Source organism: Amblyomma americanum, chromosome 8 (genome assembly GCF_052857255.1).
Source record: "Amblyomma americanum isolate KBUSLIRL-KWMA chromosome 8, ASM5285725v1, whole genome shotgun sequence".
Classification (NCBI taxonomy): Eukaryota; Metazoa; Arthropoda; class Arachnida; order Ixodida; family Ixodidae; genus Amblyomma; species Amblyomma americanum.
In genome coordinates this window covers 36117589-36135010 of record NC_135504.1, presented here as the reverse complement: position 1 = coordinate 36135010, position 17422 = coordinate 36117589, and the positions used below count along the sequence as shown (strand labels likewise).

The window sequence follows — 17422 nt, the reverse complement described above, 5'->3', positions numbered from 1 at the left end:
AAAACCAATTATTATTATTATTAGGACGGTGAATAACTCCAGAATTGTGAATTACGATTACCAGACACGAACACACGAAGAGGAACACGTGCCAACATTATACGTGAGCAAATTCCAAATTCATTGATAAAAAGAAAACAAAGCGCGTAATACAATGCAGGCACCAAAAACTCAAACGAGTTTTCTGGTGAAAGCGGTGAATCAGCGAAATCTTGCACTACTTTGCAAGCATCTAGCAATACGTCACAACCTGAATGCGTCACAAAGTGAGAATAAGATAAAGGTGTATTTCAAGCGTGCAGGTGAGGAAAATTGTACCTCTAAAGATTGTTTTGTTTCTTTTATTTTTGTGTTTTTTCTGCGTTGTCATCAGCACAAGTCTTCATCACTTTGTTGACTGTGTGAAACGCACCAACCAGAGCGCTTCGGATTTGCCAAGATTATGCGCGGCATTTCTTTCCAGATTGCTGTTGGCACTAGAACGCCTTATCTCGATTGTTCGGTGCCATATTTAGATTGAATGCGGCCGAGAAAAACTGGATATTCTGATTCTCAGCGATCGTTATCTGCATTTCGTTATCGATCGTTATCTCGTTATGTAACGATGACGATCGTTATCGATTGTTATCTCCAATTCATAACTCTCCAAGCCATGCCCTATCCTTGGTGGCTACTATGGCGCCAAGCAATTTCTCTTTCTCCACCACATTTATGGTTTGAAAAACGCCACAAGTTTCAATCCAAAGGGGGCTGATAATCGGCAACTATTCACCCCTTTGCAGAAAGTGGCTGGCCAGCTCGCCTTCTCAACATAACACTAATGCAGTGACACGGGAGGTCTACACGTAGCTGTGCAAATGATGTAGTCAAAAAATCTGAGGAAGGCAGTCTCGCAAATAGCGCAGTAGTTTGCAACATCCCGAATGGCGGGAACGGCTCACCGGTTTAAGAATAGGAATTATCATCAGCCCAGAACCCCACAGGAATTGGTCGTCTATGTTCCGCGTCTCTGTATCGCTTGGAAATCTGCAACAAACGACGGAAAAATTATACTTTTTTTGCCTGTTAAAAAAGCGTGAAACGCTAGACTTAGACTAACAACTACTTTACTTGTAATTACGAGGACTTCGCCAGACTTGTTCTAGGCATCCTCTAAGATCAACTTTAGGATCTGTTCTTTCGTTACGTACAGGCGTCCTGCCAATCACCCCCGCCCTCAACCAATTTCTCTGTCTTGCCCTTTCCAAACTCTCTTTAACGGTAATTTCAATAGTAAGTAATTAATGAGGGAAACGTTAGTCCTCATGCATTGTTTGCTTGTTTTTTTTTTTTTTACTCCGTGAAGCAGACACAAGCTTCCCCTATTTGATGTATTCCCTTACTCTATATCACTTGATTCGTTGTCGTGCCACCAAAAACCAAACACTTTTGTATAATCCTGTTAATAACTGAATTCGAAAAACTGCGCGCGTACAAACACCCTAGCATTTTCATTTGGAGAGAGCCTGCGCTGTTTGTAATGATGACATTCAGCGGCGTATGGCATCGCAGGAGTCAGGCAAGCACTATTATTCCCTATGCCTGTACAGCTTTGTGATTCCGCCGAGAACTATGTGAGGTAATGTTCACAAACCTGGTGGATCAGGGCCTAAACGAGCAAAAAGCAAGGCACTGCTAACTGCTGGCGACAAATTATGCCTGAATTTCTTGTAGTCTTGCCTTGCAGCCCTAAAGTTTTTTCGGTAAACCTAGTCGTAGCGCACGTAATTTTTTTAGGGGTAAATAAATTCTGCTGGAGTGAACAAAACCGAAGGAAACAAACTTTGCATTCAAAGCTTTTCAATGAAGAAGCTCACTCGATGAACAGCGGTCGCATGACTGTGTCGCCAGCGACGTGGCTTCGGTGAAACAGGTAATAGAGGTAGGGACGCAGCAAGAAACGGACGTCCAGCATGTCCAGCGTCTCTGACAGGAAGGCGGTCGAGAAGGCTGGCGGCTGCCGCAGCTGTAACGTGGAGAAGGACACACCTTTCGCGCAATCTGCAGTGTGCAGCATATAAGCCAACCCCTTATAAATTCCAAGAGTTATAAATATCATAGACAAGTAAACTGTTACAATTCAGAAAACAAATTTATTCCTCCTTATGGATTGAACTAAACTCAATGAAAACGCTATGAGCCTTGAGGAAAAGTGCTCACCAAAAAGCACAGAACATTTCTCAACAAAATTGGTGGGATACTCTTGTGGTGGAATACTGGTGGAATACTATTATGGAATACTATGGTGGAACACTACTGCGGTGGAATTCCGCAGTACTGGTGGAATGCTCTTTACTTATGCACTGGTGAATACTTACCTTTAATATTGTTTTTTCTTGTATATCCGCAAGGTCAGTTCTGGACTGGCTGAAATTATTTTGAGTAGGAAATCAAAACAGGCAGCTGAACAATAGCTAGGAAAAGAATCCGAATGGTTCTTGGCTCTCCACTTACAAGCAGTTCGCGTGCGAAGATGTCCAGATAGCTCAATTTAGCCACCTAGTTTCACCACAGTTAGCCGCAAATAATATAGTATCGTGACATTGCTGTTTGCGCCCTGAGGGAGCCAGTTTCTGCGCGACAATTGCCGCATACACGCTGTCATTCGGACTTCGGGACCTCATGATCGTGAAAAGCTTGCAAAACAAAAGGATGTTGATGGATAGCCTACAAATCTGGGGAGCGACCCTCTTGAGTGGCCGCTACTAAGTTGCTTGCTGCGTAGCTCTTAGTACAGCTTAGTTCCGCGGAACCCATGTTTGCTGGCTGTAAGAAAACAAAAAGCTTTATAACAATTTAGGCATTAAAGTAATGACAAGTTACAAGAACCTGCTCGGCTGTAGCTTTGTCGTAACTTATGAGCACTGTTTTTATTCTGTTATTACGTCCAAGGGGTCGCCTTAGTACTCTGAATGGGATCAGTGTCAATTGCGTGCACTGTGAATTGGGCGCGTTGGTACATACTTAGAAATGACAGCAGCGCGAAAACTGGACTACAGACGGAGTGTTCGTCCTTGTCTGCTCTTCATCTGTTGTCTTTTTTTTTTGCGCTGCTGTCATTATTTATAACTCCGCTAGTGTTTTGTACGCCCTGAAGAGTAACGTCCAAGAAGTTGACGTGTCTTCAGACCGTATTTATAAGTATAAAACATTGACCGATAAATAACAAACCGCAAGGAAAGAGACAGAAAAGGTAGATAGTAACTGGATTGCGTAATTATGAGGTTTTTGTCTTTTATCCGTACAAGATATTACACATGTGCAGTTACGTGTATATCGACTATCCAAAGACCAAAATGTATATATACCCAAACGCACATTCCCGTTCTTGCCTTTACAAAATGTACAAACTAGCGTTTACCACATTAGCATGTAGATTTCTCTGCTACAAACAACCGGTTATATTCGTCTAGATCATGTCGCAACACACAAAAAACCTAAATTTTTCCGGCATTACTCAGAAAAAAAACAACACGTAAACGTGTCATTCACGCCGATAAATACTCCAGAGCTAGACAGTGACCAATACCTAAACCGCGTAAAGCTACATTAAATGAAAATCCTGCCCATGTATATTGTAGCTCCTAGGATTACTACAAAAAAATGATTGTTGAAATTCAACGTGCCGCTTGTGTAATAATGTGTTCAGTATCTAGAAACTCGTCGTCATTGCTGTCAGCCGAACTAACTGCTCTGAAGAGCAAAGGCCTAACCCACTGACTTCCCATTAACCCTGGCCTGCACCAGAAACGGCCCCTTAACACGAAACCTTCGTAATCTCATTCGCCCACCATTTACTGTCTTCTGTCCATTGCTACACCCTTACCTTTTTCTCGGAAATCACAAGTAACATACGGAACATGTTTCTCAGGCCAGGTGCCTTTTCTACACGCGCACTTACGAAGAGCTCTCCATTGCTGGTTCGCAGTAGCGGATAGAAGACGGCCAGAGAGAACCACGTTACGCACAGCTCCTGGTCAGCGGGCGAAGACAAGGTGAAGCCATCGCCGCAGAGCTCCGCACCGGAAAGCGGCATGCCCAGCAGGCTGGCTGTCAACAGCACTGCGCCAACATAACAGTGAGAGAGACGAAGCAACCAGTATTCGGGTGTGAAAATGCATCATTAGTGTTCTGAGGCTGGTTTATGGCTTAGTGGGTTTAACGTCCCAAAGCGACTCAGGCTATGAAGGACGCCGTAGTGAAGGTCTCCGGAAATTTCGACCACCTGGGGTTCTTTAACGTGCACTGACATCGCACAGTACACGGGCCTATAGAATTTTTCCTCCATCGAAATTCGACCGCCGCGGCCGGGATCGGACCCGCGTCGCTCGGCTACTCATCCGGATTACCCGGGTTCGAACCCGACCGCGGTGGCCTCGTTTCGATGGAGGCGAAACGCAAAGGCGGCCGTGTGCTGTGAGAATATGTCAGTGGACGTTAAAGATCCCCAGGTGGTCGAAATTATTCCGGAGCCCTCCACTACGGCACATCTTTCTTCCTTTCTTCTTTCACTCCCACCTTTATCCATTCCCTTACGGCGCGGTTCCGGTGTCCGCCGATATGTGAGACTAATACTGTGCCATTTCCTTTCCCCCAAAACCAATTTTGATTTTCATTTTAGTCGCTTTCCTGCTGCAGCATCGTGATGCTGAGTAAACTGCGGGTACGCGCTAGTCATGTAACCATCTCAGTTAACGGCGGCCTGTTCATTCGCTGCAGGATTTGTTAAAAGAGTTCCATGAAATCGGGTGCGTTTAAGGGTGCTGACATTGCAATGCGCCAGTTCATTGTCTTGCGACATTTTTAAAATCCTGTGGGGTTTATTATAGGTTTAAAGAGAGGAACCACGGTAGAATTACTACAAAAAAACGAATAAAACAACCAGTCATCAACCTGCTCTACAACTTCAAAATCCAAAATTTGGCGCCAAGTTTAACAATAAAGTTGACTCATTTATTTTTATTAATTAACAATTCAGACGTGTTTGAAGGAAGTCGACAATATCAAACTGTTCTACAACTTTTGCATTGAAAACTTTGGGCCAAAGTTAAGGATAAAAGGTTGCCAAAGTTATCTTTTTTCATTTAGAATATCAGGCGCGTTTAAAATATATGCTGACCTGTACAAGACAAGTACCAGCAATGCTATAACGCTGCCCTAGCCGAATCTTCGTAGAGCACGCTATCGTTTCTACAAGCTCGCTGCAAGTTATCTAAAACCCCCTGCATAGACGCCAAACCCTGAGCTCGAAACTGTCCTGACAGGCGACAGTGGCGCCAGTGGAACTGCAGCAGAAACGCCAAGTTCGACGCCTGCAAAAAAAAAAAAGAAAAGAGTTCGCGCTCTTACTGGGAACGCTGAGGCGCAGATCCTCCCACGTGGGCCGGAGGCCGTGAATTACGTGACCGGCGAACTTGCCGATCCCGGAATAGCTGGCGCGACTCACGATGAACGGCCGCTCACCCGAGAGCTGTGCCAGCACGCTGAACATGCGGGGCAAGAGTCAACAGCCACAGAGGTAATGCACTTCTAAGCCCAAAATAGGCAGCCGCGCTCCCCTGCACATTATGCAGTCGAGCCCGGACGCATTCCACTCGAATCGAACCGCCAAGTAGGTAATTCAATACATATAAATGGCAATAGATCCCCTAATTACCCACTTCTAGCACCGACGCGCCACTCGCTGCCTGCATGTAGAGCACCGCTCGTTACGCGCAGCTTATCACAAGATACGCAATCATGCTACCAATAAGCTATAGATAGAATAATCAACACGATAGCAAGGCGGGCGAGTTGGTGATACATATTTAAAATAACAGCGCGGACAACGGGGACCTCAAGGGTTCCTGTCCTCTTGTCCTGTCCTCTTCTTCCTGTCCTCTTGTCCGCTGGTCCTGTGTTTTCTACCCTTGAAGTCCCCGTTCTCCGCGCTGTTATATTTAAATAGAATAATCAGTTGTTTAAATTAAAGTTCAGTTAGTTTGCGTAGCTTCTTCGGCACCGAAGCGAGAGAAGCACGCCCAGAGATGGCCGTACCTATATTCAGGTCGGTGGGTTTACCACATTTGAGTGATTTGGCGGGAAAAATGAGTACGAGAAACCGCAGTCAACCCTCAAGCACACCGCATGTGGCCTTCGTCACTCGGTTTGACGGTGCTGGCGCTGCCAGAAGGTGCCCAAGGCCGTGCAGCCGACGTGTCTCCGCGCGCCAAAAGTCATCGATGAGAGCCGTTAGCACAAGCGCTGCTTTAAGGGGCGCTGCGTACATTTCGATATAATGAATCAGATTTGAAATTGGAGTTCGATACACTGTCTGACTATCCTAGACTTTTGCATACGGTTTTCAAGGATATAATCTGTGTGTTTGATATAGACATTAATTCGAAATATCCGGGTTCGATATATCTGAGCTTTACTGCATCCACTCTTTTGCTGATTGCGGCAGCGGCCATAAGGGTAATGCCTCCCGGTTAGCTTGTGTACGGACCAAACTCATAGCATGCAACCTCTATCGTTTCAGGTGACGTGAGCTCAAGCGGTACCATAATGGCTGATTTAACCCCGAAAAATAATGTTGCACATCTTTCCTGTTTCATTTTTTCAAATCATCCTGCTCGTAATCATGAAAATATCCTGCATAAAAACATCACAACGCTTCTCGAAGCAGAGAGTCTTTAATTTTTCAGTCCTCTAGGCGGAAATCTTGTGCTTTAAAAAAATTGAGCAGGCCAATCCCTTGGTGTAAGCTACGACGGTGCCATATGTACGGCTGCAGGGAGTTAGCGAACAGTCGACATTTCTGGTGCTCGCCTTTCTCCGTATTCGGATGGATGGATGGATGAATACGGCTGAACCCTTTAAATCGGGCGGTGGCTCAAGTCACCTAGCCATGTCTTGTGAAATTTTACTCCTGTCTTGGTTTTAGCCACCAATCGTATAACCTTCGCTTGGTTACTTCTGCCCTCTTAAAATCTGCTTTCCCTTCACTATCCCTAAACCCCAATGCCTTGGGTAAGTCAGCCCCGCTGCTTTCCACTGTAGGGTGAAGCCCTTTACAGAAAAGTATCAAGTGTTCAGCCGTTTCCTCCTCCTATACGCACGCAATGCACAACGTGTCTAACTCGTGGTACCTGACTCTATACGTCTTAGTCCGCAAAACTCCAGTCCTGGCCTCAAACAACAAAGAGCTTCCCCTACAATTATCATCGATATTTTCTTCCTCCGCAGCTTACAGCGCCCTCTTGTGACCGCAAGAGGAAGTACAGGCTCACCCGTAGGCCGCCTGCGCCTGTTCGTAGGGGAGCGCGTTGTGCGCCAAAAGATGGGGCCCCGATCCCAGCTGCTGGGACATGCACAGTGTGCCCGAGTCCAGGGGTCCCTCTGAGAGGAGGACCTTCGGCGTGTACGGCAGGATGTCCCAGCCGTCCATGGCACAGCCACCCGGTGGCTCGCCAGTCCACAGAGTGGGTTCGTTGTTGTCCTGGGCCGACCATGAAGACAAGACTAGGACGTGCAAGCCATTCCCGCCGTATATCACCACTCCTGTTCGCAAGGTAGACACAGGTCAACTCCTCTGGACCTCTCCTTCCATGTACTCCGGCGGAGTACCTGCTCCTATGTGGATCACTTCTCGGCACAACCCAAGATCTAGGCGGTCGTAACTGGGGGTCGGGGGGTGCGCCCCACTAGATGTTACCCGACATCGTCCAGGAATCCCACGTGCACATATATCTTTATTTTCCTTCCGTACGGGGACAGGCATGTCTCCCCAATAAGGAAAGTGCACGTGGAGCACCAGCACGCATCACAAGGCATCCGTCTATTAAGAGCAGCCTCGAAGCCTTATTGTCAGTAGTAGCTATTTGTCGAGGTCACCGAATCAGTAACAGGAAACTACCAGGACATACTAGACAAATTTGAAAGCGCCGAGATTTTTCGCTATCTACCTTTTCAAAGCAGTGTCAATCGTAAGTATACCGTATCCGACGTATCCGACGTTTTATGGTGACAGCGTCACATTTTCTGTGGAAGTGAACCACTCCCTCCCCTCCGGCTCACCGGACTTGTTAGGTTGAGACCCGCCAAGGCAACATTACCTTCGACCCCGCTCCTTCTGAATACGGAGTGGATGCTGAAACCACTAGAGCACTGCTGCCGTGTGCGCTCAAGTGAACGAAATCGGCCTGGAATGGCTGCTGTTTTAGGAGATGCGATGAAAATATAACTGTCACTTATTAAGCCACCTGGGTACGACAATGTTTTATGAAGATTTTTTAAGGAACGCCCCGGGACCAACTGCCTTCATGTTGGTAAGGAAGCTCACCAGCCACAGGCCGTCCATAGGAGAGCGAAGGTAAAGAGCTTTCAGCACCTTGCTCAGGTACATGTCGTATCTAGGGGCTGAGAAGTCCACAATATGGCCCGTAATGTTCCCAGCAGGTACCTGGAAAAGAACAGAGTTGATTCTATGGTATGGTACGTCATGGTATAGTATGGTGTGGTATGGTATGGTATGGTATGGTACGGTACGGTACGGTACGGTATGGAATGGTATGGTATGGTATGGTATGGTACGGTACGGTACGGTATGGCATGGTATGGCATGGTAAGGTATGGTGTGGTATGGCATGGTATGGTATGGTCTACACGTCCCAAAGCGGCACGCGGGACATGATCTATGAGAGATTGTGTAGTGGAAGACACTGAGTTAATTTCGATCACTGGGGTTCTCTACAATGCTCTCACATCGCACAGCATATGGCCGTTTTGGCACTTTGCCTCCCCAAAAAAAGCTTCCTCTTCGACCATGGTTATCTTAGAGCCAAGGGCCTTAATATGACAGCACTTTCACATTAAGCTCTTAAGGGGGCCATGCGGAGTCGACTATGTTGGTAGCATGCTCGTACTGTCGGGCTCACGCACCCCCCCCCCCCCCCTCAGCCCCCCCTCCTGAAAGCTCCCAATGGCTCGACGCATAAGAATGCGCGGTACATGGCATCACTTGTGGGCGGACAAGTGCACTCAGACGCAGTTACGCTGCACGCAAGCTCCGGGTCATACGAGGGACGAACCATGTAATCCATTTGAAATGTTATCATTGACACATTGATGTGTCAATGATATGCCATGTGACAAACGAGTCATGTGATCGATGGTCCCGGGCTGCCAATTTGCAAGACAGTATAGATATTCCTGAACAGGTCACGCGACGTCTGCATCTATGAACAACTCACAGGACTTGATTCTCAAAGCATTATCTCACCCCAGTAACAACATCCAGACTGCCAAGACCACGGTGCACCATCGAAAATAAAGATTTTCTTTCTTCCTTGACTGACGTACGCCAGGGTGCTTATTCACACCTCTTCGTCGGTACTACACACGTCTCCAGTACCAGCAGCGGCCGCGACGCGACCCCATACTTACACACTATCAAAAGGTCTTAACAGATTGAGGCCGTGGAGCTTTGCTGAAACAGCCGCCAGAAGTTCTTAGGACTCGGGTTCAATCCGCCAGCTACTTTGGACTAGTGTGCTTTTTTAAGAAAAAACGCATTTCTAAACTACGCACTTTCTGATGAAAATTTAGTGCACTAAACTCCTCTATGCGCACGTCACCGTGTTTATTTCTGGGCCTTTTTGTAAAAATAAGTGAAGTGTACTAAAGTTCTCAGTAGACATCTTATGATCTTTATTAGCCCTTCGTGACATGCATTTATTCAGGGGAAGGTTTTCACGGGCATCTCAGGGTGTTCAATACCCTTTTCTGACAAGCAGTTAATTCACTGAAATTTTTTCCCGAAGCCTCAAGGCAAATATTACCTTTTTCTGGTCGATATATAGAATGCTTAACTCCTTCATGCCCCTTTCGGGGTGTTTGTGACATTTTTGACAAGTGTTTAATACGCAGGACTTTTCTAGAAGCTATCAGATTGTTTATTACTGAAATAGCATTAGAGTTGTCATCACGCCAAAACCCCACCGTTGTCCGAGACAAAATTTGCCGGTTGCTCAAGAAAGGTCACGTCACCTTAGGCGTCACCATAAACTGCCCATCGGGTTGTGAGCAGCCTAGTTTCTAGAGAGAAACCAATTTTAGCACCGTCACAACATAGTGGACATCTACGAGTACTTCCTAGCAGTCCGAATATGGCAGCTGATGGACCAAAAATTCCAATATAACTGGCGCAAACACACATAGATGTTGAAACAGAAGTTTCGACAAACGTGAAATCGAATACCATAGCATTCCAATCTTAAGGTGACTGAAGCTTCCTTATATGTTTCAGTCATTTTTAGAGGCCCGTGTGCTGTGCGATGTCAGTGCACGTTAAGGAACCTCAGGTGGTCGGAATTATTCCGGAGAGCTCCACTACAGCGTCCCTGATAGCCTGAGTCGCTTTGGGACGTTAAGCACCCATAAACTCATCAACCCATAGAAGTCATTTCCGATAAGCGCTTACTGCGGTGAACTACTTCACAGGGAGCCTAGGATGTTTATTAATCCCACATGATAAACCTTTATTACGCTGAAGTCCTTCATGGGCATCTTGGAGTGCTCATTACTTTTTCGGGATAAATGTTCAGCACCCTGTCTGCACGTGGGCATTACTGTTTAGAAAAGCAGCAATGTTTGCAATACATGTCACAGGGGACCACATGCTGTATAGACCACGATTTATATCTACGCCGCAGAGTTGTCACGGCTGCCACAGCCCCGGATGCGACCAAGGCGTGAAGCATTCCTCAGTGTGAGAAACTGAGCCCTCGACTTCTGATCCGATTGCGCCAGATCTAGCTTAGTCTTTAGTGTGTGTGAACCAAGAGTACGGAAGACGGCGCTGACATCACCTCCGTTCTGCTCCAAACTGCCAGTGAGGACCTCTTTGAAGCCATACATTTGCGCGGTGACTTTTAACGCAATGTCCTGCTCTCTTTTAGCATAATGCGGAGAGACTCCATTCAGCGGCTTTCATTCATGAACTTATGCACATACTTTCATCCTGACGGAGTAGCATAAACAGAAGCTAATCCTGTACCAGATGTTGTGACCTCCGTACTTATTATAAAATATGTATTTTGTCTACAACTCCAACAGTATGGTCTCTCATTTCTCACGTTCTCTAGACGCTGGAAGTTGAAAAGTTTTTGGAGAAACAGCCGTTTTACTCTAGCTTGTTAGTTCTCTGTTTTCGTCGACCCAGGCCACGGAGCAAGACAATACAGGAGGTTAAACTCCCGTCTGCGCGAGCCTTGCGCGAGCGAGCGCAGGCGACCAGATAAAGTCACAGTTGTATGCGCCGGGACGCATGCAGTGGCGGCGCATTGTGGCGCCACGTAGAAGCAGCAGGGAAAAAAATTTAAAAATGCAGCGCCCGGGCAGGCGCTCCGGCGGCGCGCGCTCAAAGCAGACGACAAGCAGACGAGACGGGTGTTTGCTTCAGCGGGTACGCCGTGACGTTGTATTTCAGTAGTTTCTTCCCAGGCCGCCAGGCGCCGAAAGCAGGATAGTGGCGCCGCGGGCTTGTGACCTTTTCTGGTCGCCGCAGACGGCGGAGTTTCCACTCCTTATAGTCTTCCTCCGTGGCCCAGGCCAAACAGCGCGGAAAATTCGTTACCTCCAGCGCAATTTGGATGTAAATCTGTACAAGGCAAAATAATGCTAGCAATTCGTGACACACAAAGTGACTCCAAGCCAAACTTTTTTAATATCACAGCACCGGTGCGTGGGCATCTGTGGAGTACGTTGGAGCGCAAAGATTGACAACGCCCTCACCTGCTCTTCGAGAGATTCCTGCGTCTGGTTGTGGAGGGTGATTCCGAGATACTTGGCCTCCATCAGTGCCAAAAAACAAATCGGCGACGAAGGTGATTGCTCGGTCAGCGTCGGAACCTGCGTGGCGAAGGCCTTGCACCATTTTAATGCCGCACATTTCTCGGGCTATATTCGCTACCAATTCTTTAATTGCGCACTTTGTGTAAAGAGGGTTACACGTTGTAATCAATAGTCTTGACTGTACTATAACGCAGACACAGGACCACTCAATAAGCTGCACTAAATGCCCAAGCCAGTTCTTTCATACTTGTGCACAACTGAACAATTACCTAATTTGGTTTAATTACCTTCACATTAATTACGTTCTAACTGTTATGTGTTCAATATAATCGCATGCCCTGCACATAGTACACAACTGCGGTGGAGCCACCATCATCAATTCTTTGCAAGGTGCCAATGCTAAAGGAATAAGTATCATGCATGCTTTAATCACCTTTCTCCTTAATCTCCCTTAATTAACCTGTATGAATTAAAATGAAACGCACTGTATATATTCTTACAGTTTAGGTAGAGTCACCGCTGCTGCTACTTCTCATGAAACAAGTGGAAACATTTTTTATTTTTTTTACTGTGACAGCTGTATCGTAGATATCCTTTACGACAAAACAGCCTCTTTTTCTATGTCGTCAACTGGAAGGCTCTTTTCTCTGCTTTCCAGCAAGAATATGTTCGAGGTGAGCCGGAAGAGTCTGCTTTCGAAAATGTGCAAACACGTTATTTTATTTGTTATTTTGATTTTATTTTAGTTTATTTTTATTTGTTGAACTAAAAGCTGTGGCGACAGCTTAGCAAAAGGTCCCGACTCCTTTAGATAACTGGCAGCACAGGAAGAACACGGAGTTATAAAGCACTTCACAAGGTTACAAACAGAAATAGCATGTGTTTTGCATGCAAACTAATACATGAGAAAATCGAAATACATTGCTCCCACCTGGAAATGGAATGAAATGAACAATTCACAAGTAAAATATGCAAGTCATGAAAGCACGGCAAAGTAACTTGTGATGTGAGCAACAGGTCACCGATAATCATCGAGAATAATCATTCAGAATCATAATCATAATAATCATAAAAATAATCATAATAATCATAACATAATCATAACCATACTCATTTCGAAATAGCACATGTATAACTTTTTTTTGTACTGCTGTCACTGTTGCCTGCTGCCGTCTTTCAGGCCTCGTCAAGCTGTCCGCACAGCTTTTTGCCTGGAAGGCCATCAACATTGTGAAATGTTGAAAATAAGGGTGAATTTAAATGGCGCGACAAGAAATGAACAAAAAAATGCATCCACGAAAAGAAATCTCTCAAGGACAAAAATTTTCCCAGAGGTAATCACGAATTGCTGGTTTTGATTTGCAGGTGGTACCAGAATTATCATCGGTTTCTATCCCTCTCTGCCAGTTCTTACCGGTATCCCCCCCGCCCCAAAGGAAATTACGTGATACTTTATCTTGATCGTAATAATCTATGGAGGAAAAAATTTGGAGACCAACGGGCAGGCTTGAAATCAAATTGCAACCAGCGCAGTGAGTTACGGCGTAATGTTAAGAGACAGGATAGAGAAGAGAACAAGAGAGAAATGGACGTGGGCAGGGGATGTAGGGCAGACGGCAGATAACTTTCTGCCCTTTTGGTAAACATAGCGTATTCCAAGGCAAGGCAAATGTTTCGGAAGTCGGCAGAAGATGAACTGGTCTGATGTGATTAGTGATACTCTTGGACAGGATGACCGCCCCTAGTGCAGGACAGACATACGAAATGTTCGGGTGTTTTTTGAGGCCGTATATAAATGACGGACTTAGTGAAAACGGCATGACTGTCGGTCTCGCAAAGCATCGCAGCAGGGGATCCCTGCGTTCTTCATCTGTCCATCGGCGGCGTTAGCTACGCGAACCTGAGTCATAAGGGACGTGTTGGTGTTCTGGAAGAGGGCACTCAAACACGCCGCCCGCGGTTCCTTTTCTTGTGGTTAGTCGGATCTCAAGAGTGCAGCCTTTGTTAGGAAGCGTCTTGCCAATAACATCTCGGTTCGTATTCCCCTTTCTGGGTCTTGCAGTGGTGCTCTCACTGCGGAAGACCCATGCAGATCTCCGCACAGTTTTGCAAACAGGTGTATTCATGAGGGAGAGGTGTTTATGGTGAGGGTCACCTCTCGTTGTGATTTCTTTGCAGCCTGAGGTTCTTCACCTGTATGCACTGAGCGAGCAGTTCAAAAGCAAATACTAACCAGCGAGCATGCAGTTGAGTGGTTGCTTATTTCATTTATTTTTGATTGCTTTTATTTGTAATTTCTAGGCGACTACAGACAGCGCCTAATTGAGTGTAATGTTGCGAAAGTATGGAATACCGTGTCACTAGAAATTAAAACGGCTGGGAACTTTCTCTTCTCCATTGAACGTTTCTACTTTTCGAAGGTTTAGGGGTACGTTTGGTGATCATGTATATATATATATATATATATATATATATATATATATATATATATATATATATATATATATATATATATATATATATATATATATATATATATATATATATATATCACCAAAAATTGAAGAAACATAACAGGATTTAATTCACGACGTTCCGGCTGGAGGACCAGCCTTTACCAGCCTTTTTCGAAAAAGGCTGGTCCTCCAGCCGAAACATAGTGAATTAAATCCTGTTATGTTACTTCAATTTTTGGTGATTTTATATTATATTGACCAAATCAGCTGCCAGAAATCACTTTTGGTATATATATGTGTGTGTGTGTGTGTGTGTGTGTGTGTGTGTGTGTGTGTGTGTGTGTGTGTGTGTGTGTGTGTGTGTGTGTGTGTGTGTGTGTGTGTGTGTGTGTGTGTGTGTGTGTGTGTGTGTGTGTGTGTGTGTGTGTGTGTGTGTGTGTGTGTGTGTGTGTGTGTGTGTGTGTGTGTGTGTGTGTGTGTGTGTGTGTGTGTGTGTGTGTGTGTGTGTGTGTGTGTGTGTGTGTGTGTGTGTGTGTGTGTGTGTGTGTGTGTGTGTGTGTGTGTGTGTGTGTGTGTGTGTGTGTGTGTGTGTGTGTGTGTGTGTGTGTGTGCGTGCGTGCGTGCGTGCGTGCGTGCGTGCGTGCGTGCGTGCGTGCGTGCGTGCGTGCGTGCGTGTGTGTGTGTGTGTGTGTGTGTGTGTGTGTGTGTGTGTGTGTGTGTGTGTGTGTGTGTGTGTGTGTGTGTGTGTGTGTGTGTGTGTGTGTGTGTGTGTGTGTGTGTGTGTGTGTGTGTGCGTGCGCGCGTGCGTGCGTGCGTGTGCGTGTGCGCGTGTATTCTGTTGCTTAAATAAGAACGTATAAAATGGGATTTTATTAGCTTCGGCAATTGGCCCAGCAGATGTTTGCGAATGATTTTGTATTCACTCTGACAGATAAAAAAAAGACGTCGGGTCTGACCTGAGCTTAAAAAGAAAAATCTGGCAAAGCAGAGCTGTACCAGGCTACTTCTTACCATTATGTATTCTATTTTATTGTTCGAAAGCGCTGCGTCTTACAAATAGCCTCGTACTGACCAGAGTGTGGACGACTCGTAGAGAAGGTCGGAGAAAGCTCATCTCGAAGTATCGGGTGTACTCGCACTTTTCCCTCGTTATGTCCACGGGCATCCAGGCGACGTCCTGAGCAGAGGAAATAGTATCTTCAGGATGCGACGGTGGAGGTAGTGGTTTTACGGATCGTTCGAGAGGAAATTTACGAAGTCAGAGCAAGTCTTCATTTCTTATCCTCTGCTTTTTACTCGCCCTGGTCAGAATACTCTCTAATAGGTGAAAGTTTTAGGGGATGGTCAGGACTCTTCACAGTTTTGTTCTTTCCTGGATCAGTTTTGGACGAAAACATTTTTTTAATGTATCAGTGCCTACAGTAAGTCGTAGTCAATAAAGTGTTATCTGCCAATGCGGCAGCGAGCTCTCAATGAGCAGCTGATGCAACAGGATACAAACTTTAATTTCTATTACGTCCAAAAAGACATCATAATTGCTAGCGCACAGCGCTAGACGTGAGCATTAACATGAAAATAACCGGGTGACTACAGAGCTGAATACAACTCCAGGTTGCTAGGCAGGGCTGGGATTGTTTGATCCTTGCCAAGCATAGCTTTCCTGGGTACAAACTAGAGCCATCAATCGGCCGGCCGTATCGAACATTGCGTAACTCAGTGGGGGAGCCATTTTATCCTTAAGCCTGCAGCATCCATTGAAATGCCACTAACACTGTGCAATAAATCAAGGGACAAACGCCTGGATATCTACTCTTAGGAGCCAAGGTAAAAGAGGGCCGCCTTTGGCTAACGCACCACACGGTAATTTCCGCGGCTAAGCAGAGGCACCAGATGGTTTCCCTCTTCCATCGTGGGCGGCGGCACTCGGGGCATCGACGCGTGCAGCCCAGTTGCCCACAGAGGGGGCATGGCGGGCCTGCCCACCACGTCCAGGTACTGGCGAACCACGTCTGCCGGGGTGGGACCCCCGAGCACGAACACGTCTACCTGACTGCCCAACGACCGGAACGTCAGCGCCGGCATGCTGTGGCCCAGCACCTCTGCATGGACGCCGATGCCATGGGCTCCAATGTGACAACGGGTTCACGAAGTAAAGTCCTTGCCAAAAGTTCTAGAACCACTTCAGCAGCCGGAGCCCAGGTGCTGCTGTGCGGTGGCGCTGCTATCGGGGACACTTGACGGCACCGAGAGTGCACTGGGCGAAGAGGCGGATTGGTTTCACTCTTGCGAGACCTCATTAAATGCAGAAGCAGGAGAGCGAGAGGGGCATGCCCTGTTTGCCCGGAGCACTCTCGTTACCGGAAATGGTAGTGGCAAGCTCCGCCGATGACGGCGCCGCCACTCGGCATTGATCCCTCTCCGTCCACACTCGAAATTTTTGACAAAGGCAATGAGAGGCGCACTCTCTGGCATGCTCTCCTAGTTAAAAGTAAGAAGAGAAAGTCACAGAGCTGTCATGGGTAGGGACGTGAGGTGAATCGTTATGACATACTTGTAGGAAGCGAATAGTGACCGACACCAAGGGAAGCATAGCGCAATGATTTACAGCGAGAGCTGTTAGGGGCCCGTCCCTTGTTTTCATGTCGCCGCCGTTGCCGTAGGCGTCGTCGGCATAACCAATGGGTGCGTTAATGATAATCACCCACCGGGTCGATGTCATTAACACACCCATCGGTCATTAACGCACTCACCTTATATCGCAGTCAACTTGGGTCGCATAAGCCTAAGGGTGGCTCTGATTGGAACAGCCGCCTGCCAGTGCAGAGGGCATCACTTGACTAAACCAGTGGTCACGCAAAGTCGTGAAGCGTTACACCAGTGTGATATGAAGTCACTATCTTTTTCACCTCAAATATCCCCAGAACTAAACGCCCTAACAGTTGTCGCTCTATCTTACGTTGCGTAGTCGTAACCGCCCTGCCAGTTTTCTTTTTTTTTTTAACTGCGCTCTTGACAAAGGGGATGTTAGCAGTGGATTCACTTTTTACATGAAAGATGATTGGTACGGGGCTTTACCAATTGAGCTACAGTGC

The 17422-nt window shown here is 46.5% G+C and overlaps 1 protein-coding gene across 1 annotated transcript in view; it reads right to left on the bottom strand.

The window, feature by feature from the left end:
• LOC144102306 (lysosomal alpha-glucosidase-like) overlaps positions 1–17422 on the bottom strand; it is a 43232-nt gene that overhangs the window by 10122 nt on the left and 15688 nt on the right. Inside the window, exons 8-16 of the mRNA XM_077635610.1 lie at positions 16185–16429; positions 15403–15507; positions 11815–11931; positions 8363–8482; positions 7311–7519; positions 5389–5522; positions 3941–4101; positions 1857–2005; positions 942–1026 (exon numbers count right to left, since the gene is read on the bottom strand). Coding sequence (XP_077491736.1) covers positions 942–1026; positions 1857–2005; positions 3941–4101; positions 5389–5522; positions 7311–7519; positions 8363–8482; positions 11815–11931; positions 15403–15507; positions 16185–16429 — 1325 coding nt within the window. The remainder of the gene's footprint in view (positions 1–941; positions 1027–1856; positions 2006–3940; positions 4102–5388; positions 5523–7310; positions 7520–8362; positions 8483–11814; positions 11932–15402; positions 15508–16184; positions 16430–17422) is intronic.